General features: G+C 28.1%; 2 protein-coding genes across 2 annotated transcripts; one reads left to right on the top strand and one right to left on the bottom strand.

Moving 5' to 3' along the window:
- Positions 1-404: 404 nt before the first annotated feature.
- Positions 405-18,783, bottom strand: LOC107447008 (uncharacterized). Its single transcript, XM_043038956.3, has 11 exons — positions 18,477-18,783; positions 16,845-17,124; positions 15,300-15,526; positions 14,752-14,815; positions 13,610-13,700; positions 12,026-12,819; positions 8,792-8,976; positions 7,574-7,712; positions 6,135-6,239; positions 4,627-4,770; positions 405-1,723 (listed from the first exon to the last, which is right to left on the bottom strand). Exons 2-11 carry the CDS (start codon positions 17,097-17,099, stop codon positions 1,598-1,600), a joined length of 2,130 nt encoding a protein of 709 aa, XP_042894890.2. The 5' UTR covers positions 17,100-17,124; positions 18,477-18,783; the 3' UTR covers positions 405-1,597.
- A 199-nt stretch (positions 18,784-18,982) lies between these two features.
- Positions 18,983-24,812, top strand: LOC107447007 (large ribosomal subunit protein eL34). Its single transcript, XM_043038957.3, has 5 exons — positions 18,983-19,124; positions 19,212-19,282; positions 21,395-21,488; positions 23,230-23,333; positions 24,677-24,812. Exons 2-5 carry the CDS (start codon positions 19,218-19,220, stop codon positions 24,762-24,764), a joined length of 351 nt encoding a protein of 116 aa, XP_042894891.1. The 5' UTR covers positions 18,983-19,124; positions 19,212-19,217; the 3' UTR covers positions 24,765-24,812.
- Positions 24,813-25,194: the final 382 nt, after the last annotated feature.

Here is a 25,194-nt window from a genome sequence, read left to right as displayed (position 1 = left end):
TTAAAAACTTCAGTAATTAGGCTTTAACATAGTGAGAAGAGCATACTAAATCCAGGGTACCTGCTACATTTTAGATTTTCAAATTCATGACTTCTCATGACTAATTCCAAGAATTTTTCATGATTTTACGAAGTTACTATTTTCTCTGACAAAAACACAATAGTAAATTTAAAAAAGCATCATAATAACATTAATTGAAATTATAGGTATTACCAAAACTGTTATTCTCTGCATCTTCATATTTATAGATTTTAAATATAAAAAAAAACAGAGAAAATAAAGATTTGAAGCAATAAAATAGCTGAAAAGTAAGTTTTTTTTCTTTTTTCTGCAGAATTATATTCTAAAGATACTTTTCTTGCTCAAGGGAAAGGAAAGAAATACTTCTGATTTTTCTGCTCTCATTTCGGAATAAAAATAATTCGCAAATCACTGGGTTGCTTCAGCTGAAATTTTAAATTTACAAAATAAAAAAATTTATAATAAAAATTCTGAAATCACAGAAATTTAAAAGATAATTTGCTCTAGAAATGAAGTTTTTTTCTTCTTTCATTTTTTGAAAGAAAGCAATTTTTAAAAAACATGATGAAAACATTTTATATTTTAATAAAATATGACTGTGAGTGGGAAGTTTGTTACAAATTCAGATATTCGGAACACCAAGAAATTGAGGGAGGGGTAAATTCCAGTTTAATAATTAGATTTTTTGGCAACCTAAATTCATGACTTTTTAAAAAAAAATAGTTAAAATCATGAAAAATTTTGTTCAATACCAAAATTCATGACTTTCCATGATTTTTCATGACTTTCCAGGATCGCGGATACCCTGTAAATCAGATTTAAAAAGGTGCCCAGAATTTATGAAATACATTTTATCATCAATGTAACTTCACTATTTAAGAAGTAATAATTCTAAATTAATTACATTTGCAGTTTTGTCTTACTGTATATAACAGATTGATTAGTTAATTATAGATATAACAGTGATCAAACACATAATGTTCAATACAGTCGATAAATTTTGTATAAAATTTGAACTTATAAATAAACTCAAAAATGAAAAAACTCACAACATGTAACCGTTCATATCCATTTTTAAAAAAATATGAAATAAATTCACACAAAATATGTAATAAATTTAATTCGAATAACATGAATTGGGTGACCATATAATAGATATTGAATGGAATAAGATATAATGCTTAAAAGGTAATGCAAAAAAAAAAAAGCACATTATTAAATTATATAGTAAAAACAGCTACCCACATTCATTATTCATATTAACTTTAAAATTACACCTGGAATGGCAGAAACACAAAGGTATATAATGTAAAAGATAAATAAAAGTATAAAACTAATAATGTTTATGTACATAGAAGCTACGTCCCATTATTAGAAAATTTCACCACATAACCGGACAATTCTAATTTAAAAATATTATTCCACTGAATGAAATAAATAAATAAATAAAAGAGTAAAAAGGAGAAATTACTATGTAATAAAATGAATATCAAATAGGATATATGCATCAACATACATCAGTTTCGAGTTTGAGAAATGTAATAGAAAATATTTGAAAATAAGAATTTAAAAAAATTCATTGAACTAGATACTCTTTGTAACTTCTGAATGCTTTCAAATGTTTTTTTAGAGCTTTAATCAATTCCACAGGCTGCACTAATATTGATATATCAAGACCAACAGCATTTAAACGGTCATGAACCTAAAATAGAAAAAAAAACACATTAAGCAAATACCTTTGCTAGAATTTATAAATAATTTGAAAAACAATAGAAAGAAAGTTCTGTGCATGCACTTATAAAATAAAGTTCTTATTTTTTTAATATTCCTATTTTAAGTGTAAAGATAATATATAGACATTTATATGTAACATAAAAAGCTTCAACTAATTTTTTTATGTTATTTCTTTATCTAAATTCTCCTTCTTAAATTATTATTCAACATTAAATGCTTCCTCACAGTTCCTTTTCTCTTTTCTTATTCTATTTTTAGACTCAGGATGTATAAATTAACATTTCGGATTTTTTCCTTAAATCGAACCGTGTGAACCATTTCATTCCCTCAACCTATTTAATGGAACAATTGGAATTATGAATGTTTTTTTCCCCTGAGACCTAAGATATTATAGGGGCAAACTAGTGTTTCTTTTCCTAAGATAAAAACTCAAATGGACAGATTGTGGAGCGTGATTAGAGCTCTGCCAGCTTTTAAATATGTTTGTTTTAAATACGTAAAAGATTGTTTCAATTCACTTCCTTTTTTCCTGCCCTGAACATGCATATATATATACATATGTGCCAGATTTAGTTAACACAATAAATTAAACTTCATAAATCCAGATCAATCTTCAATATTTTTTTACGATTAAATGCATATTTTAACAATAAAATTTTATTGTATTGAAACTGGAATCCCGGGAATGTTTAAAACTCTTTTAATAATTAAAATTAGCTATTTCTTTTTTGTATATAATCAGTCAAATAAGATTATTTAATAATTTGAAAATTGAAAGCCAATTTGAAATAATCATAAAATATATGACAGTTTAACATCAACATTTTCCCTCAGAAAAGACATATTTTTAAATTGTAACCAGAAAGTTTATAATAGCTTTATTTATCCAAGATTTATTTCATTCATTGTATTAATTTCCTTTACATATATATGTATATTTAAAAAACTAAAGTAAGGAATTTTAATAAAAAAATAGCACATTTAAAAATTAAGCTATCATTAGAGCCCTACTGCTTTAAGAACAGAAACTTGAAAACAGACAAAGATCAAATGTACCAACACAAGAATTCTTTCTTATCATTTGTCTAATATTTTGTTTCAAAATCTTTAGGTCTTACAAGACATCAAATAAAACTATTTTGGAAAAAAAAGCTAAAATTAAAACTATAGAAAGGAAATATCAAAACAAAGATGGAGTTTGCTTGGTCATGATCTTAGAATGCCAAAAGAAAAAATAGCAAGAGGGAGGCCAGGACATGCCTTCCAGCACATGACTCTGGGTGAACTTAAGTATTTTAGATCATATGTTTGGAAAGAAGCAAGTTCTATTGCCAAAGACAAGAGTCAATGAAAAGATATACTTGAGGTTTAAGTGCCCAATTGTACTCAGATGTTAAGTAGAATTAAAAGATTTTGCAAAAATTAACTACCATTGAGAATTGTTAAAAAAATTAAAAATTATTAAAAATTTATAAAATACACCTAAATAATATGAAATCATTCTCTTAGTTACACTAATGCCTAAATACAAGCTGATAATTCAGTTTTGAAATTTTTTTAAAGTAAAAATGAGATTTTAAAAAAAAATCTTATCATAAAATGTGTATAAATTACCATAAATGATAGATATATAAATTAATTTTAATAATAATGAACTATGTTTAATCATTATCATTAATAAAGATTTTCTAGATGATATATTTACATTTCAAAAATATTCAAAGCATTATAGATTATTTGTCTGTGATGCTGCTCCATAAGATGTGCGCTGAATTGTTTTTATCTTAACTACTTTAACTCAGTTTTGTAGTTTATTGTTCACAATTTTTTAAACAAGCGAGTTCAGTTATTTTAGTTTTGGTTCTCTTAACTGTGGTGGCATTTCAACCTTTAAATTGATCGATTTTTTTTAGTGTGAATTTTTGTTTAACTGTGACCGATAAATGGTTACCTCTCTCCAGCATGCCTTCTCAGCGTCTCATGATGAATGTGTTGATCTGAGAAGGTATCTCCTTCTCGCTGAAATTTTTACTAAATTTTAACCTTCCGTCTTCTCACTTTGTGCACCATATTTGGCAAAATATTTTTGGGATCCTTCAGTTAAATTAAAAATGCAAATTAAAATAAACTAATTCTTTTTTCATCCTTTTTCCCAAGTTAGAAAAGTGCTTTAATAAGATTAGACCTACATTCTGGAACACAGCATGTTTTTTTCTTCTTTCTCAGCGATATCTTTTCATCGCCATAGGAGCACCTGTAAAGCTTATCCTCACATCACCGAAGTATCACTGCATCTCCTTTTTGGTGATTGAATTATAATGATTTCAATTCATGACTACAAGAAAGTATGCTCCTGAAATTTCTGTCTGGAAACTGAGCCATAGCCGTCAGCCTCGGACACCAGCTATTCTCCATGCCTGATAACGTGATGATTATATCAAGAAGTTTTAAATGTTAACAAACTCTTCTTATTGAGTAATATAGCATTGCCACATGAACCTGGATACAATTCTTCTGGAATGGAGAATTATGGTAACATCCAATCTTTTTCCATATACTTTAAAATTTTGGACTCTTTATTTAGATATGATTTATTTATGAAGAATAATAAAATTTACACGCAATGTACTCAAATGTTTAATTTGTTAAAAAATATTATCACCACCTTATAAAATTTTATAACAGTAATAATTTATTAAATTTGTTTTAAATGAAATAACCATATCACATCAACTCAAAATGAAGATTCCCATACATACTAAGTAAATTTAACTACTAAAAATGCTTCCAACATTTCAATCCAAAAATGTTACTTAATTAAGAAATTACAAACAAAAGTCAAATAATAGATAATACACACTAAAAACTTACCTCGTTATCTTTAAAAAACAAATTTAATGGACGGTGATTAATTTCAGTAATAACCCAATTGCACAAGGAATTACCATCAAGACTAGTTGCCTTTGCTGTAAGGCCATACTGTGAAGCTAAACCATTTGACTTTACTTCTTTAACCTTTAAAAATATATGCAAGCAAATTTATTTTATATATTTTTTTTTTTACAATTTTCACAGATTCAGATACAATTAAAAAAATAACAAATAATAAAATTACAAATAATAAATAAATATTGGGAATTGTTGCATTTGTTTTTTAATCCAAGTATTTAATTAAAATCCAATTCAATGCTATATAGTTGTGGTTTAGTTAAGATTGGGCTAAAAAACTTGAAAACTCTAAAAAAATCATATTCAGGCAGATTCATAGCAAGTAAATCCACAAGCAGGTTAAGAAGTGGACAGGGGAGGCCTGTGCTAATTAAGAGTGTTTAAAGTAAATTCGAAAAAATTTCTATCTATTGCCTATGCATCTAAGACTGGAAATGTCTGTCATGATTTTGATGATGTAGAGATGGGCAGCTCTGTCAACTGTGAGGGCTAAGCTGGATTTTTCAAAATATTGAGAGTGAGATGAAAGTATTCTTCATAATCTCTGATTAAAAGTTTTTACTTTTTGAGTATATTTAGGATTAGGTAAGATCTGTGACCTAAGACTAACAGACTAAAAACAATTTTTTGAAAGAATGTCATCAGTCTTATTTCCATGCCCTCCTACATAAAATAAGTAATTAATATAATCCATTACTAAGCCAGGACTTCATAATGCAACATGAATAATTGCTCAGAAATCAAAAAGTAAGAAACAAACTAAATTTATTTCAAAACCGACATTTTAATTTAGGCATTGGTGAAGCTGCAAAAATATATGGCTTTGAATTAGTGGACTCAGAATACAGAGGTGGTCACCAGTCGTCCTGGTTCATCTTTCTGAAGTCAATGGCTCAACGTAAATTTATTCAGAATAATGACTAGTGAATTAGCATCAAACTAATGGAATCTGATACTGATTTATCAGTTTCTTATTGTCATTTATACCTTTTGAAAAGCATACAGAATTGTTGTATTTAAGCTAATTTTTTTATCTAAAATTTTTAAAAAAAAATAAAACAATAGTAATGAAATGAAGATTTACTATATTTTGTCAAAAATTAAATATATATATATATATATATATATATATCAATTATCTGTCATTTAATTACTAATTGGCTCAACCTGCAGATAATTCAGTTTGTTGGTTATCTGAAGTCAGATTTCTGTGGAATTCCTGCATCCTGTTTTGGAAAATAATCAATAATTTATTTAACTGAAATAAAAAACCCAAAAAGTAAATTATGAACATGGAATTAATATATATATATTTAAATTACAATTTAACTTTTTTAGTTGAAAGCACAAATCTGTTGTTTTAAAATATATGCCAAACACATAAGTAACACTTAAATTAAATTAGTTTAATAATCCACAATCAAACAAACCTCAGCTGTACCACCTTCTCTAACAATTCCCAAGTCTTGCCCTTCATATTCCCTCTTTATTGCTAAGATCTTTCCACAAGGAACTCTTCTAACTACAAACTCTACCTGAAAATGTAATGAGAATTATATGAAAAAATTTATCAATCAACAGTAAATTTTGTGTTTAAAACAAATAAGCTCATTCAAGACCTTTTAGTTTGGTGAAAAGTTAAATCAAAAAGTTTTTTCGAAATAAAAAGAAAAAAACAATCTAATTTTTATAAAGGCACATTTGGCAATCATGCAACATCCTGGTAACAAAGAGTTTTACTTGGTATTTTAAGTTTGTGATTCTTATATTGTTTTTTAAGTTTTATTTTGATAGTTCAATTAGCACTTTCTTTATAATATAGTGTTTTCAAAATACAATTTAACAACACTGTAGTAAGAACTTTTTTAAGACTACAGAACTTTAATGCCATAAGCACCTGGTTCTGAATTTTCTTTATAGCATGTATATAGATTAAAATATAATGAGTACTATAAAGTTATCTTTTAAACAGGAAAATTCTGAAGGCATGAAATATTTTTAAGAACCACGAATTAAAATTTCCAATTAAATTATGCATTAAATAGTATAATTTTCCATACTTCATAATGTTTAGAAATAAATTAAAGTATTCTATAGTTTATTCTATTAAAAAAGTTTGTTTTCTATTTTTTAACTACTCTTCACTTTTAAAGCAGAAATTAAAAAAAAAATATTATGAATAAGATTCTGAAACAAATAGCATTTTATTATTTTTTCTTTTGGAAACGTAAGTGTTTTGTGATGTATGGGGCAGAGTGAATTGCAGCAGAAGATGTTCAAGAAGTAAAATAGCAATAAGCATTTAGTCTATTTATTTTCATAGACTATTATGGCACAAAATAAGAAAACTTCATAAAACAAAGTTATAATATATTACAAGATTATATTACAAGTGTTGAACCAATCAGTGTAGGTTTATATATATATATATATATATATATATATATATATATATATATATATATATATATATATATATATCCAACATTTTGCTTTTTTAAATTATTGACAAAAGTTCTGAAAATTCAGCTTTCCTGATAAAGGATGTCTGGAAATGGGACTTTGTAGTGTAATTTTTCTTATTAGTTTAGATATTTAGTTTTAAAAATGCGGGCAAAATAATTTCTGAGATTTCAAATCCTGATCTGGCTGGCATGTATTAAAAAATTTCAAAACAAATAAGAAGAAAATTTTTTACTAATATATTATACAACTATAATTTATGATAAAATCTGTAAACATAAAAATTTGGCATTTAATATTTTTAACAAGAACAGTACATTAAGAACTTAATGCAATGCTCAGACAGGAGGTAAATTGTACCTCATATTTACATAAATTTACTGAATATGTTTTCAAAGAAACTTACAGTTGATGGTTGTAGTTTGATAATTCTGTATGCTTCATGCACGTACTGTATTCTGTGACCGTTTATGCTTATTATGCGATCTCCAACATGGAATGTGTTATGAAGAAGAGGATGCTCTTTTTGTTTCCATCCGGCAACCCTTTGAAAAGGATTAAACATTTCATTTTTAGTTCAAAGAAGAAAATAAAGATGTTTTATAAAAATAAAACATTCAGTAACATTCATGCAAAAATAATATACTATCAGATAGAGTGGAGTTTTTTGTAATCTTTATAAACTGTTTGTAATTCTGTAGGCAGAATGAAAACTTATAAAGAATACACAACATCTGTAAAAAAATTCTGTTATATTTGGCATTCTTAAGATAACAGTGCACAGATGAGAATATTAGGTGCAAGTTAAATAGCAGGTACAGAAAATCTTGAAACTTGAAAAATAAAAATAATATTTTTAAAAACCACGTTTTTGTAGTGGAGAATAATAATTAAAAAACAAAATTTCGAAAAACGAAATACGTGGGGTGCATGAAATGCATAACAGTATGTGTGTATATGAGTATGTATATCTGTAATTGTATCTGAATGTGGATGTGGTTGTGCATGCGCATGAGTAAGAAAATGAGTATATGTATGTGTATATGTACTGTTATGTATTTCATGCACCCCACAATTTTTTTTTCTTCAAATTTTTGTTTTTTAATTATTATTCTCCACTACAAAAACGTGGTTTTTAAAAATATTATTTTTATTTTTAATTTTTTTTGTACTCACTTACAAAATCTAAATTTTTTTACTCAGTGTACACAAAACTTTTCAACTGACATGTGACACTAATTTGAAATAATCGAATCGACAACAAAAGACAATCGCGAATATATTAATTTTTCTGTAATTTTAATTTTATTTCACTTTGCATGTCTTTTTTCTCTTCAATTTCATGCATTGTCATTCTGAACTATGTGCCAAATTTAAAGTTTGTAGCTAGTCGGAAAGTTAGTTTAAAATCGATTACAAAATTCCAGCCGAACAGACATACACGAAGGCAAGTTGATATAAACGTGGTAAAAATAAAGAGTTGCCTTATATTGCAGCTGAAATTTGTTGTAAAAAGAAATAAAAACACATTACTAAATTCTTTACAAGCTAAGGATAGGAAAAAAACTTAATGAAGAATGCAGAAAATTAATAAACAAAATAAAAAGAAATAAGAATGACTCACCAAACATAATTAAAACAGTCAACAAAAGCAATAGCATTTAAGCAGTCTTTTTTCCTAAGAACCAATCTTACACCACTTTTATGTGAAATTTCAGACTGCAATTGCTGGACTTGAACTTCTCGTAGAGAGAGTGGTCGCCCATTCTCATCAACAGGCAAGGTAGTATTTTTAAAAGAGGGACCAGACTGAAACATACAAACTTAAACTATACTTCATTGGCTGATAAATATAATACATTTTTATGAATTATCATTTGAAATTTAACAATTGTGTGCAATGATTAACCTTCAAAATCAATTAAATTTACTAATACAGTCAAACCTCGATATCTCGAACTTGAAGGGAGAGGAGAAAAAATTCGAGATATCGAAAATTCGAATTATCGAAAATCGCATGTTATCGATGGTAGAATAAAGAAAAATGCTCTTTACATACCTTATTTACTATTCCATACTTATTCTAAAAACACTTTTTACACCTTCATTTAAAAAAAGATTCAATTGTTGTTTGCTTTAGAGATGTGTAAGAAAGTTTGACTATAGCACTTTTTAAGTGGACTATAGCTTTAAATGTCTCCTCTGACATATTCGGCTGCCTCTCAATAAATCTCCTTACAGTGTCCACTGCAGAAAGTGCTTGTTTGTTAGTAACATTGGGCAGTAAATCTTCGATTTCCTCATCCTGTTCTTCTGATAGTTCACAAGAAGCTTTCGTTTCAGCGATGATATCATTGTCATCCCACTGACCACACACTGTTACTGCATCATCTACGTTTACAAAGTCATGAAATTCGATGTCATCAAGCTTCATGAATCCAGTCAATCTGTTCCAATAATTTTCGGTGTAGTTTTCAGCAGAATTAACGATATTGATTGTATGACTACTTTCGTGATCTTTAATGAATCCAGACTTCTTGAAGCCATTCATTATCGTAGAGGAAGACACATTATTCCATGCTTGTCAGCCATTCTTAAAACTTTTTTATTTTTTTGGAATATTTTTTTAATTTTAGAAAAAAAATCTACATTATTTATGGAAAAAAATTCAAGTTATCGAGGGATTAGAAAAAAAAATTTGTGAAATCAAGTTTTTTTAACAATGAGTGTATAGGAAATTTGAAGGGAATTTTTTTTCCTTCCAGATATTGAAAAATTCGTGAAATCGAGGTTCGAGTTAGAGAGGTTCAACTGTATATGAATATTCATTTAATTCCCCACTGGTAATTTTTACATTGCTTATGTTTTGAAGGCTTCGTCACATTCGAAAATATTACTTTCCAGATACTAATATGCTATTTTAAAATTTCTTATGAGTTTGTAGCAGCTATTCATGTATGATAAATTTTGCCTAACTTCAGCCAGAGCTCTCTTAACTAATTCTCAAAGTAGCACAAAACATCAATATGAAGAAAGGTCACAGTTTTGTGAAATTGAAAAACGTTTGTGTTTTAATTTTTTAATATTTAAAAAGTTATTCTAACAATGCATTACCTAGGCTCATAAAAATATGAAAAAAATGAGAATTATTCATTGATTTTATTAATTTTCATCTAAAATCCTCTTGATTGCATATTTATAAAAATTTCAATTATTTAAGTTTTTTTTTTTTCTAAAGCCCAAACAATTCTTTATGGAAAGATGGTATATATAGTTCAAAATTATAGCTTTGTTTCAAGTGAAAGACACTTAAAGTGGATTTTTTTATTTTTCTTTGCAAAATAATTCCAAAAAGCCTGCTTAAGGTTTTAATTTAAATTTAATTAAAGTTACAAATGGTTCAAAAGTATAGAAAAACAGGATAACCGAAGAATTAATTTTTTTTTTATAAAAGTAAAAATTTATCAAAATAAAAAGTAATAAAATAAAATAAATAAAAATATTTTCAAAATTTCTATTTGCATAATTTAAGGCACACAATAATTTACATTTCTCATTTGGGATGATTTCTTCTTCTCTTTTAGCAAGTATTTATAATAGGATATCAATAGAAACTTTTTTAAGTTGCTTATTACAGATACAAGATATAATTTATTTAAAATGATTCTTAGCATAATAATTATGAGAATTAACTTTTTGGTACAGAATTTTTATTGAACATATTTTTCATCTTTTTCTCATTAACTTGTATCTTGAAAAAAAAGATGAAAAATAAAAGATTTTGACCTAAGCTAATGTTTAGGCCAAAATAGGTGAAAAATATTATATTTAGCATTTTAATATAATTTATGGTTATGAAATACAGCATGAAACATTCATGTTTTTTTTTCTGCATTGAAGGTAAAATTTCCCAAACACGGCTCACTTCCAAACTAAACTTTTTAAAATTTGTACTTATTTGCAGTTATTTATCATTAAAATTTTTTTTAATTCACAAAACCAATTATAGATAAATTTTTGAATATAAATGAAATTTTTTTTTTAAAACTACTTTTATTGGATTTTATATTTTAGTACAAATATAATCCATTAATTTAGCAGATTTTTTTTAGTAATTATTAATTTGTTTCTTAAAAGGAAAAAATACCAAAACATATTTCTGCTTGTATTTAGAGCGTCAGAAAAAAAATTATAATCATTCTAAATTCTATATAATCATTCTAAATTGCAGTTACTTGGCCTAGATTTTAATATCATTTTTTAAAAACACATATGCTTAATCTGGCATTTTATGCTACTTCTAATACTTTTCTAGGATGTAGTCAATGCTATTATTTCTAAAAACATCTTTCTAAAATATGTACTTTAATTTAAACTTCGAAAAAAAAAAAGAGGTAGAAAAGCCTAGAACATTCTTGAACTGTGAAACAGAAGATTTACATAATTTCTACAGCCGAACTTAAAATATTTATATGTGCACAAATTAAAAAGCATAACAAAACACAATATACAAAGAAATATAAGTAAGAACTAAAAAAGTATCCACTTAAAAATTTGTGCATATTAATAATGTATCAAATGTATTGGAAATAAAATACATTTGATACCTTAAAAAGTATCCACTTAAAAATTTGTGCATATTAATAATGTATCAAATGTATTGGAAATAAAATACAATATTTCAATTCTTACCACCACTAAAAAGTATCCACTTAAAAATTTGTGCATATTAATAATGTATCAAATGTATTGGAAATAAAATACATTTGATACCTTAAAAAGTATCCACTTAAAAATTTGTGCATATTAATAATGTATCAAATGTATTGGAAATAAAATACAATATTTCAATTCTTACCACAACTCGTGGTCCAGAATGTGGATGTCTTTCACTGGGAGAAGCTTGGTCATTTCTGTCAGAGTTGCTACTAACAGATTGAGTTCTTAAGAGTACTGCGGAGTTAGAAGTAGCGTGATTTGATGAATCTGCAACAAAAGCAGATGTACTTTGCAGCGATCGGTTCAAAGAGGGCTCAGACGTAGAAGATAAATGTCCCAAATTTGAAGCTCTTGAACTAGGTTGCACAACTGGATTAACACTTGGAACAGATGATATCTGATTTGCGCTGTTTATGCGAGGAGGAAGAGCAGGAGTGGGCTTGAAGACAATATGCCTTTGAGGATGTGGTGGGTTTTCATAATTAGGGTTTCTAATACTTAAACTGAAGCTGGGAGCACTTGATGAACTAAATAGGGGCTCATACAAAGATTGTTCTTGTGAAGAAGTACTTGAGGTTTGAGCTGTCCTCTGTTCCATATCATTTGAAACAGTTGGGCTGGTTTGTGAAATGCTACTTCTTCTAGATCCTGAGGTTGACTGTTCAGCATTTGATGGTATATCAAAATTAAAAACTGTTTCAGGTAAAGAACGGGATGAGGAAGGCGTGTTTTCGATAGTAGCTATGGAATTTATTATGACAGAACTTGTATTTAGACTTGAATTTTGTGAAACGTTTCGCGTAGAAGGGTTTCTGATGTAAACAATAGTTGAACTGGCAGTAGAGCCATCTGTTGCAGAAGTTGAGAGAGAAGCAGTTTCAGGAACAGGTGGCAAAGGAGAATTTGGATCTCTCATAGTTAGGCGGTTGAAGTCTGGTAATGAGTAACAAATGTAAATAATCAGGTTATACACAAAATAAATTGTTATTTTTTCAATGTATGCATTAAGTAAATATTAGAACAAAACGAAAGACTTAACAGAAGACTTAGAACAAAAGACTAAAGCAGTAGTTTCACATATCATAATTACTGACGAGAAAAATGTAAAACATCTGGAGTGTATAGGAAATTCAAACTTAGAAGTGCTTTATAAAAGCCCTTTTCAATGTCATCATATTCGAAAATAATATTAATAAAACACTTTATTTCGCAATATTTTAAATCCAAAGCTGCTTCAACATTCCTATAACCTTTAAAACTTTCTCACATCACTGGTTCAATAGATGAAGCAAAAAAGCAGCTTTTAAAATGCAAAGTGTCATAAGCATAAGTAAAAAAAATATTTTTTGTTAAAAAATAATTTAATATAGTTTCTATTATCCAAATTTCTTTATTTTTATTTAAAATTATAAAAATAATAAAACTGCATATGTTTTTATTAGACAAAAAAGTTCTTATTTTATTATGTTTTTATAAATATGAATATAATAATGAATAAAAAGTTTTTGTATCATGTTCAAAGGTTTACACATTTTTCATTACCTTACATTAAACAGATTTAAATATGTTAAATATATATATATATATATATATTTTTTAATCAAAACATTTTACAACAGTTCAAACATGTTCCAAAATTATAACAGGGTTTTAATACAATAACATGAATTTAAATGCATATCTGAAAACTAAATGAACTCTTATCTGCAAGGAGTTTACATACCTTCTCTAGATAAAGGTTCATTTGATTCCATCTCAGATGATAATGAGGGTTTTGTATTAATAGGTTCTTTGCTATATAAATTGTCTTTTGGCTGGAAAAAAAAAAAAGAATTGGATATGACGATTGAAGAAAATAAATTAACAGTGAAAAATAATGCTGGATAAAAAAATACTTGAACCTATTCAAAATGAAAAAGTTTTCTTATTGAAAAGAGTAAATTAACCATAAACATAAATCATAGATCAAAGAATAACGGAAAAATTTAAAGAAAGAAAAATTGTTGGAGCCAGGACTTCACTTTAAAGAGGTTTCAAATTTAAATTCATACATTTATTAAGATTTTTTTTTTAAGAAAAACTTTAAGTTTAATTTGAGTTACATGTATCCATTTTCTGACATTTTTTGAAAATCACTTTTAATTATTATGATAAGTTACTACTCCCAGTTGTGCTAATTGCATTGAAACATCCCTGAGGATGATCCAAAGACATGCCATCACAACTTTGATCCTGCAGAGGGGATGGCACCCCCGCTTCGGTAGCCCAACGACCTGCACGCGAAGTTGAGCACTTTACAGTAGAATAGTTTAACAAGGACCCATACCGCACACCCTCGGTCCCTACGCAGACTGATCCAAGTGGTCACCCACCCGTACACTGACCGTAGCCAATAATGCTTGACTTCTGTAATCTGTTGGGAACCGTGTCTTAACGATCAGTTCACTGCAGGACTTTTGCACATTTAAAATTGATAATTATGTCTTACTATTAAATGAAGTGAATAAAGCATACTTCTACGAATTTGCAGAAAAATGGCAGGTCTGTGAGAATACCCATTCATATTATAGTAATTTAATACATTTACACACTATTCAATTACTTTATTAATTCCTTCTCTTCACTTTTAATTCATAACAGATTAAATTCTTAAACAATTTTTTTTTAGTGATGAAATAAATGACAGATACCAAAAAATCTTTGTCTTAATTTAATTAAACATAGCAAAATTATTTCTGTTTGTTAGATAAAAATATTATAGAGATAATAACATAAATTTAGAAATGATATTTATATTCCAAAATGTGAGTTAATGCACATGCATTTAAATTTCATAAAAAGGTATTGATTGAAAATAAAGTTTACCTCTAAAATACCCATTTCTCGGAGTTTTGTGCACAAGGTATCCATCCATTCAAGCATTTGTTCACTAATAAAATAAAATAAAAGTATTTTTTAACTATATATATCTTCTAACATTATGTACAAAAAGAAAGCTAGAAATTTAAATGAGAGTTTAAAAAGCAATGCAAAAAATGCATTTTTTGCATTGCTTTTTAATGCAAATGCAAAGTTTTAAGTGTATTTGATAACAAACAGTTGAGGAGTAACTTTACAAAACCTCTCTTATGGAAAATAATTAAAACACAGACAGTGTGAATGCAATGATATGAGCAGCATAAACAAATGATAAGGAATTGATATATTTTTCGAAATTGAAGTTAACAAATGAAAAATAAAGGCAAGGCATAATCTTTATTTCCTAATATCAACCCATAAATTTTAAACCTAATTTAGCTGAATTCACAATAAGGTTTACTAAGATCTTTCTTCCAATGTTTAAATTATATACTAGAAAAAAAATTAATTTAACAAGATTAACAAAGAATACAAATAATTATATATATACTTACTTAGTTGAAGCAGCTAATCTTATAACTTGTGTTTCTAGTGTTATGACAAATTCATGATCATTTCCTTGAGCAACAATAGTTGGGGATATATGGAGACATTTTGAAAGTGATATACTTGAAAGAGGCATATGTGAATAAGCACTTCGTCTATTCTCATAGAATTCAAGAAATGCTTCTTTGTCATCATGCACACAGAATACAACCCAAAACTTTTCAAGCTTTTGAGCCTAAAAGGAAAGAGAACACAAATATACAATGAGATTACTTGTTTGAATCAATTAAGAACAGTTTTCAGTATCAAAAAATTATGATCAAATGACCAAAAAAAAAAAAAAAAATTCTTAACATCGAATATATGCCTACTTTTTTTTAACACTATATGCTACTACCAAAATAAGAAAAAACTATTTATCAATTGTGAAAGAATTTGAAACTGGAAAGAAAAACATTTTAATTACATATTTTACATTTGTTATGTACAACATTACAGAAATTTGACATTTATAAAAATTTTATTTTTGTATCCCGTAAGAAACGATAAATCCATACTTTTACCATATTTTTGTGTTGATTTTTTAATATAATTTTTAATTTTCACAAATTATGTCTAAATTTTCACAAAATAGGTACCTTTCAGGAAAACCTAGACAGACCCCTGTACTTGTAAATCAGTACAATTCAGAAACTACTACAATTTATAAACTGAGTGCAGATGTTGTGTTTTTAAATTTAATGTTACAATTAATAAATATATAAATAGATATAAAGATATATATTTTGCTAATTGGAATAAAAAAAAAGTTTAATATTAAATTATAATATTATATAAATACAAGACCTCACTCTTTTTTTCTTTTGAGCTACTACCAAATTTAATTTAATATTGAACTAAAGAATGGTTCTTTTTTTTAGTATCAAAAATCTAAATATTGCTTTGCAATTTTTTTTCTTTCCAATACTTGGTTAAATGGTTTTAAATTAATGAAATTGTAGGTAAAAATTTTTGATTGATACATACAAAGTTATTTTCAAAAAAAGTCAATATTTTAAAAAACTATTTCCTCGTCTTGTCAAACTTTCTGCCCGAGAAAAGTTTTGTCTGTGTCTTTTTCTATCTCCCTACAATATAAACAAGTAGTTGTCAATCTAGTGCAAATTCATTAGTAAACAGTTAATTTGGACCAGATTGAAAACTTAAATTACCCAGTAATGAATGATTGTTTTTTCTCTAAGTCTCAACTAAAACAGTAAATTAAATTATTGCCCTATTTAATACAAATATATTCTAATTATAAATAAAAAAAATACATTTTCATGACATTTTAATCTAAGAATACAGGTACGCTATAGTTACATAAAGTTAAGTTACTGGATGGCTAGTGGGTGGTTAGAAATAAAACAAATAAATAAAACTAACAGCAAAGTTGTTATCAACAAAAGTTGACAATCAAAAAGGGTTGATTATTCCCATACAATAGTAAATGTCTCGATTCGTTACTTTATTTAAATTATGTCAGATGGTTGTTTTATATAAAGAATGTTTACCTTTGGAAATTTTCCAGACCATTTATCAACACAAGGCATTCGCTTTAACCAACTGTTTTTGTGAATCTCTCGAACAGTAGGGGAAGATTGTGCAGCATTGCTTTCGATTGCAGAACCTTCAGTAGGCCGCTCTCTGTCATTTAAAGATGTATTATTGTTGGTGTCCTCTACTAGATTAATTTCTCTTCTTTGCTGTGATTCTTCTACAACTGAGCCAGCCTGCTGATGTTGTGTTGAACTTATTTCTCTACTCATTATAATGATATAAATATATGGCTTCCTGAAAAAAGAACAAATTATATGACTTAAATATAAAATAGCTCAATGTATGCAGAAAAAAATAAAATCAAATAAATTCTGATATTAGCAAACAGATTTCCACATGAATTAATATAGATAGGTACGAAAAAACTTTCTTCTTTGAAGCATATGTTAATTGGGAAGATTTCCGTATTGGTACCTGTGTTTATTGGTACCTCTGTATTGGTACCTGTGTTTATTGGTACCTCCGTATTGGTCACCAAGGTTTGGTTACTATACGGAAATGAGATGCAAGAAACAGGAAGATTCCCATTTTTGCTACCCGCAATAATCAGCAAGTTTTGGCGATATCTTTGCAATGGCTCGTATGAAGCTAAAATAAAGCATTATAGAAAAGAATCAACTCAAAAGGTGTATTTTTTTTAAAAAACTTTTTCTTTTTCTCTTTTTTAGAAAACAATTTTGCAAGCTATAAAGTCTTTGGTGCCTTGGCTACTACAGTAGGCCCTACTGAAAATAGATGACATTAAAACTAAGAGAATCAAGGGGAACTCTAAGAGTAAAATTTGCTACGACTATATAATTTTTATGCATTTTATTACAATCATAAGAGTTTGGCCATGAAACATTGATTAATTTTGACCGACACTTATTAATTAAAGAAATACCAAAATTAGACATAAAAAACTTATTTTTTACTGAAAAAGATAATGATAACTTAAACTAATATATAGTGTAATTTAAACATTTAATGGAGCATTTTTTCATACTGGTACCTGTTTAAGCAAACAACAATGATAAAGGCACCAAAGGCTTTTTAAACTTGGAATAATTAACAAAAAATATATATACATGTTTACCCAGGGGATGGATACGAGTTATACCATTTGAGGTGGGAAATTATAAGGGAACCAACTCAAATAGTATCACTTCCTAATGCAATGCCTTCTTAAAACGTAAAAAAAAAACTTTTATGAAGTTTCTTTTTTTTTTGTTTCTAGCACTTTTCCAGAAGTAGCCAAGACTTGTCAATTGTTTATGCTCAGGTACCGATAGGGAAACTTTCCAATTTAAAGAAATTATATGAAACACTTTAAGTCATACAAATGAACTTTTTTTTTATTGATAGATCAAGGAGGTTATAACATATAGTTTAGTTGAAAGACTGACTTAGTTTATTCATGTTAATGGAATAAGGACAGTTTAAAACATTTGACTAATATTACTAATCTGATATTTGTATCCTAAAAAAGAATGAAAACTTCTTACAAACAAGGTATTTTCCTCCTTAAGAAAAAGTAAAAAATGCAACACGCTATAAATTCATTCCACATTAACATCATATTAAAATCTTTTAACTGAAATAAGTACCTATAATTAGGATGGTATCATAGCTAAATAAACAGTCAGATGATATTTTTAATATGTGTTTTTTTTAAAAACTTAAAATTACATATATTGTTTCGTTTAATGTTTTTTAAATGCAATACAATAGTAAAACTACTAATTGTCATTTCGCGAATTCATCGTATGGAGCCTTTAAAGACTTCATAGTCTTATTTATTTATTAATTAATAAAGATATCGGAGACATTATTTAATATAATTGTAAACAAAGACCATAGACAAAAAACTGTCAAAACATTTATGAATTCTGAAACTAACTTAGTGGGTGAGTTGAGTTGTATTATACTTGTTAATTAATTTAGATTTAAAATGAAGTACTTTTATTAGAGTAAACTCTAGTTGTATATCATATTGAGAATTTAAATTATTTTTAATTTTCGATAATAAGCCTATTTAAAGCAATCATCAATTAAATGCAAATGTGGTGACTTTCGCACCAATCAGATTCACGATTTTAAACAGTAAACTTTTAGTAAAATTACAACTTTATAAAACTAGAATTATATTTATAATGGCATTAAGGTATTGAATGAATACAAAAAGTGTTATTTACACGTGTTGGATGCGAGAAATTTCTTGTAATCAAAATTTTAAGAGCCGCGGGACTAATTAGGTAGCATTTTGTATTATAATTATAGAATAGGCTTAATTATTGATTTTCTTAGTGATTTTCTCTTAATCTGGTAAATTTTTTTTCTAGGGAATAATGGTTCAACGATTAACATACCGTAGACGTTTGTGTTACAATACACAGTCTAATCGAGTGAAAATGTGAGTTATGTCATTTTGATTTAGTTTTTGCTTATATTTCTTAATTTTGTATGACGTTGAATAAGATTACAAAACCAAATGAGACGTTTCCAACGTTGCGAAAAATATTCATTAGAAGTTTTTTAATTCAAATTTTGTGTTGAATTTCATTAATAGATGCAAGTGTACTTTTAATGTCTTATTTGGACATGAAGTAACATTCAAATACTCCAAATGTTTAATACTGCTGTGCTTTAGAAAAAAAACACTTATATAAATTTACAAGCAAATAAAAAATGTTTACTTTTCTAAAGTGTACTAGAGATATTTTGGAATCCTGATCAGTTGGGCCAAATGTCCTCGCCAGGAGATTTCCGTATTATGATTTGTGGCAGAATAACAGCCAAATCTTGGAACTAAAGAATCAAAACGGCACAAAAGGGACTCCAAAGGTGGCCAAGCCCGGATATTGATAAACATTTGCATGTTCTTTTGTTTCTAATTTTGCAGGTTTAAAATCTGCAATAGATCACAATAGGGAAATATTCTTTCATTCGCCAATAAAAACATAGGGATATTTAAGTATTGTGACCAGTTGTACTAACTACAATGCCATGGTACCAAATAGATTTTGCACTGGCAAATTTATAAAAAACATTTTTGGGGGTGGTGGCTAGGAGTTGGTCCCGATCTGTGTGTGTGGTTTTTACGGGTCACTGCCTGAAAATTGCCAAACTGGCGATTATTCTGCCACAGATCATGATACGGAAGTCTTCCCAAAAGCATTAAGAAGTTGGGCCCCCCTCCCTTCGCTGCCTACTGCTTGAAAGTTGCCAAGACTTTGCCATTATTCTGCTCCATATTATAATACAGAATTCTTCTCCAGGTTCTTATGACCCATAAATGTGATTAATATCTCACTATATTTTGTTGGAAAATGCAGTTTGACTCCGTTATAATCTTGCATCACACCTCCTTAACCCTTTTGCGACAGGAAGTGCGAAAGCGCGCTTACCGCTGAGGCCGGCAATCTTTCTCGCGTGTGTCTCTCCAGGGCCGGAGGGTTTTTTGCTGTTAAGCCTATTTCCATGAAATTACCGAAATGCCAACGCATTGTTTAATATTGTTCTGTAGAGTATTTAAGTGATATATGCTTTATATATATTTCTATGGATACTTTATTTACTTAAGTTATTTCTTGTTTAAATGTATGTTTTACACATTTTATTTTCATTATGTACTTATCATTTAATAATATTTAACATTACATATCTGAAAACTAAATATATGACTTAAAGTTCTTTTTTCGTATGAAAAATTTTAAAACGGGGATCTACAAGATCTAACTATCCACTAAAAACTAAATCGAAAGTAGTGAAGAAAAAAAACCTCCCCCGCTTACTGTAAACAAATACTACATGCGAATTTAAAGAGCTGTCATAAAACATTCCTTCTCCCTAAATCTGAAACCCTATAGTCATCTTATGGAAGAAATTTTATTTTTTAAATCATTCCGAAACGCTGGCACAAATATGTGACGGCCAGGGTTGAACGTGAAAACGCTCTGACACGCGGGTGTGTCGGCCGGGAAGTGAGCGCGTTTCTTGCTGGCACGTATATGTGACAGTCGGCGCGAAAGGGTTAAGAGACTGTACTATCTGATTTTAAATTAAATTTGATTTTCGTTTTCTTGGTGTGTGTTTTTTTTTATAATAATTTTTTGATGATACTGTATTGTAATATATGTAGCTCAGTATTTTTCATGAAAGGTGAAAAAAAAGTGGTCAATTCATTAGATTAGGAGAAGTTGAGTTTAATTTTTTGAACTGCAATGAAATTTTTCTTCCATTCTTAAAAGCAGTGAAAATCAGTGAATCAGTCATTTAAAACTACTCAATTGTCACTTTAATAATATTGTGCTAGAGTAATATTCAATTTTATTACTAACATAAAATTAATAAGTTTGACATGTATAAAAAATTATTTCAAGTTTATTCACTTGGTTCTGACTAATTTTATTAAAGTGAGAGAGTTTTTAAATGTTAAAATTCTTGTTACCTCAAAGTATTCATACTTTTTATTAAATTAAATTAACTTGTAAATTTAGCATTAAGGTTATTTTATATTCCACAGCTCTAAGACTCCTGGTGGTAGACTGGTGTATTTATATCCTGGTAAACCTGGTAAAATACCTAGATGTGGTGATTGTCACTTGAAGCTTCGTGGGGTATGTATTTTTCTGAGTCGCTCAATTATCTGTAAAGCGAGAAGTGTTAAAAACTGAGATACATAATGACTGGAATAGTTTAATGACTCAAAGCATGAAATATAAATAAAATTGTAGGTTTTGAGTATTTTTTTAAAAATCTTTTTCCAAATAGAACCTGATATTTTAAAATTTGAAAAAAAACCACTGTACAAATTCGAAATTGTAATTTATAAATTTTAATTATTTAACTTCTGATATTTATTTTTGATATCAGAGGTCCCAAGCCTGTTCCGATCTGTGCCAAATGAAAAAAGCAATTATAATTGTATTTTTTAGGGCATTTTTGCACCAAATTTCGAATTCTCGGATTTAAGTTGAAATTGTAAGAATTGTAAATCATTTATTGACTCTTGTCACTAGTTTTACCCTTTTGTTACCACATGGATTTGATGTTTAATTGTTGGTTCAACATGTTTATTCATACCAGATTTACATTTTTCAGTTTTCTGAAGTAACATAATTAGTTATTTCTAAGTAACTTGTTCTTTGTATATCTAATATTTCTCAAATATTTCTATACTAATACAGTTGAACTCGTTAATAACGAGCACAAAGGGACCGTAACATGTACTCGTTAAATCCGAGTGCTCTTAATAAACGGGTCCTTAAGGCAGGCGTGCAACCAGAAGAGAGAGGTCAAATGATTAAGTTTACTTAACATTTAATTAATACTTACTTACTTTAATTACATTAATTATTTTAATTAAATGCTTTTCTTAATTTAATGACAACTACCCCCCCCCCCCCAAACGAACTCAGAATATCCAAATTGTTCAGCAAATTTTTCTGCTTGCACTTTTAGAATAGGTCCACTCACAGGTAAATTAGCACTACGTTGCACCTTCATCTATTTCAATAACGCTTTGTCCAAATCCTCTTTCGAACACTTCTTCAGTCGTTTACTGTCTGTTTTATTTTGGTTGTATGCATCCATTAACTTGCCTTTGTTTTTTAGCAGTGTGGAAACAGTAGATGAAGGCAATTCATACCTTTTGCGGATTTCGATAATTTTAACACCGTTATCCAACTCCGGTAAAATTTTTACTTTTTCGTCAACCGATAAAGCTTTAGATTAGAGCGATAAGGGCAATTAAGTTTCAGTTCGCGTTTTTTTTCCTTCGATTTCTCGCACATTTCTTACCATTTTGAAAAATGGTGAGACAGAAAGACTAGAAAAATAAGAAAAAATGTTGCAAGACAGAAAAATATTGCTCGCTAAAACCGGGTTTTGCCTCGTTAAAAGCGACTTCTGTTCCATAGACTTAACACTGATCCAACCAAATATTCTCGTTTCCCTCGGTAAATCCGAGCTCGTTATAAACGGGTTCGACTGTATATAATAAATGTTGTTATAAGAATCAACTCAATTCTTCTACACTTAAATGTTGCTTTCTTGTGCTACTCATTTTATAATATACAATTATGCATAGAGTGTTGAATTGATTTGCTTTAACATGTTTTATCACAAAAAAATATGCTATATTCAAATTACATACTTGAAGTTACGATCTAAGAAGAAGAGTGATATGCATGCAGCATTACCTTATATTAATTGTTTGGTAGTTATGATTCTTTTTTTATATATATATGAGTAGTGCCGAAAAATGTTCTATTTCTATGATTGGTAACAAATTTTCTGCAAACAATGTTTGTTCATTCGTGTATATCATACATAGTAATGTTGTCTAATTCACTTTAGATCACTCATGCTAGACCTAGAGAACTCTCAGCCTTGTCTAAAAGACACAAGACAGTAACTCGAACTTATGGAGGATCAAGATGTGGCAAGTGTGTAAGGAGTAGGTGAGTAAGATTTGAATAATACAGGCTTTGGTTTTATTTCAGTGAATGATATTATTTATAATGTAATTTAGCAATAAAATTTAAGTTTTTTCCCCTTTAGTTTATGTATTTAGACATAATCCTAATGTTTTGAGAGCAAAACCTAATTAAAGATGCAGAGCAATGTAGAATTGAACAAATTTGAAATTTTTAGATTTAACAGAACTATTTAAAAGAAACACACAGTTGAACATTTTAACAGAAAACAATAATGAATATGATTTTTTAAGTTTTAATTCCTCCCTACTATGAATAGCCTTTATTTTTCACATGTGGTCTGCATAAATCTTGTTACAGTGTTCTTATGTGGTATATCATAAGTCAGTTTTCATTTTAAGGAAGATCACTTACCTATGCTTGAAGTTAGTAACTTGTGTATCTTACCAATATTTATCAACCTATTTAATTTTTTTCATCTTTCAAACTCTATACACTGATGTAGATGACAGAAGAAAAAATGAATAATCAAAATACTTATAGTTATAGCAAGCAAAAATTCCATAAATTAGAACAATGAGTTCCAACTGGGTACCACGGAGCCTCAAGCTTTTATGTACTCAATTTTGCTCAAATCTAATTTTTATTTAATTATTTTACATTTTGTTGCAAAAAAATAAAGAATAAAAAAAACTAGCAGTGAGCAACAAAAAAAAAGTGGTCTGAACTTCCCTCCCTCCTTAGTTGAATGTATTGATATAAAGTGTGTGAGGAGAGTAAATCACCCCTTCACAACTTTAAGGCAGAAATTTGAAACTGCTGCATTAAAGTATTAAGTCTTAAAGATAAAAAGTGATCTTTGTTGGATCGGCCTTTTTGTTTAATTCTACAATCCACAGATGGCGCTTTGCGCATCCTAATTAATTATTCATTGAGCTTGAGAAAATAAATAGTGTATGTGTATCGATTCCTGTGTGTGGAGTGTTTCAATGTTTTCGATGTATGTTTCAATCCTCCGATTCCATCTCCGATTCCAGTAAATTGTGACAAATTCTAACTGATTTGTGAGATGTCTAAACATTCCACCTTTAATTTTATAGTTCCAAGTCCATACAACAACCGAGTCAGGTAAAAATTTATGAAACATTCTTTTTCCCGCTATTTGCTAATTCACTTTTAATGGATTAAATCTACCATTCGTGGCATTATAAAAAAAATTTGAACCTCTCAATAGTTGATAATTCTAAGTGTAGACCACTTTTTAACTTTGGCCACGCTATGCACAGTCCTGCAAGATACAATTGTTCAGAAGTTTCACTGTATGCAAGGTAAAAATGATGGTAACTAATTTGTTTTTTTCTTTTTAGAATTATTCGAGCTTTCCTTATTGAAGAACAGAAAATAGTTGCCAAAGTTTTAAAGGCTCAGCAATTAGCTTCCAAACCAACAAAATAAACTGTATTTAAATCAATAAATAAAAATGATTTCACTTTTTTGTTTTTATATTTTGTAACTAAATTTTTCTAGTTTTCTATTGTTATTTTTTTTTCTTCCAAAGATATAAAATTTAAGAAAATGAAGTACGTTTACAATTTATAATCCCAGCTAAGTCGATAGGTCATTTTTAAGAATACTTATTAAGAGATTTTACTGTGGTTAGAATGCTTATTATAAAATGTGTACAAGAATTAAACATAAAATAACAACTTGAAAAAAATTCAGTAGAAAAACATAGACCTTTATTGGGGTTGCCACTCCAAAGGGAAAACCTGGAAAATACAGGAAATTTAAAAATCACCTAAAATAACAGGGAAAATGCAGGGAATTTTGATTTTTTCTTTACAAACTGGAAAAATACAGGGAATTTCGTCTTTTAAAAAATGGT

Source organism: Parasteatoda tepidariorum, chromosome 3 (assembly GCF_982258835.1).
Source record: "Parasteatoda tepidariorum strain Cologne lab strain chromosome 3, Ptep-v5.0, whole genome shotgun sequence".
Classification (NCBI taxonomy): Eukaryota; Metazoa; Arthropoda; class Arachnida; order Araneae; family Theridiidae; genus Parasteatoda; species Parasteatoda tepidariorum.
Note: the sequence above shows the minus strand (reverse complement) of the source record. Positions and strands in the feature narration are given on the sequence as shown.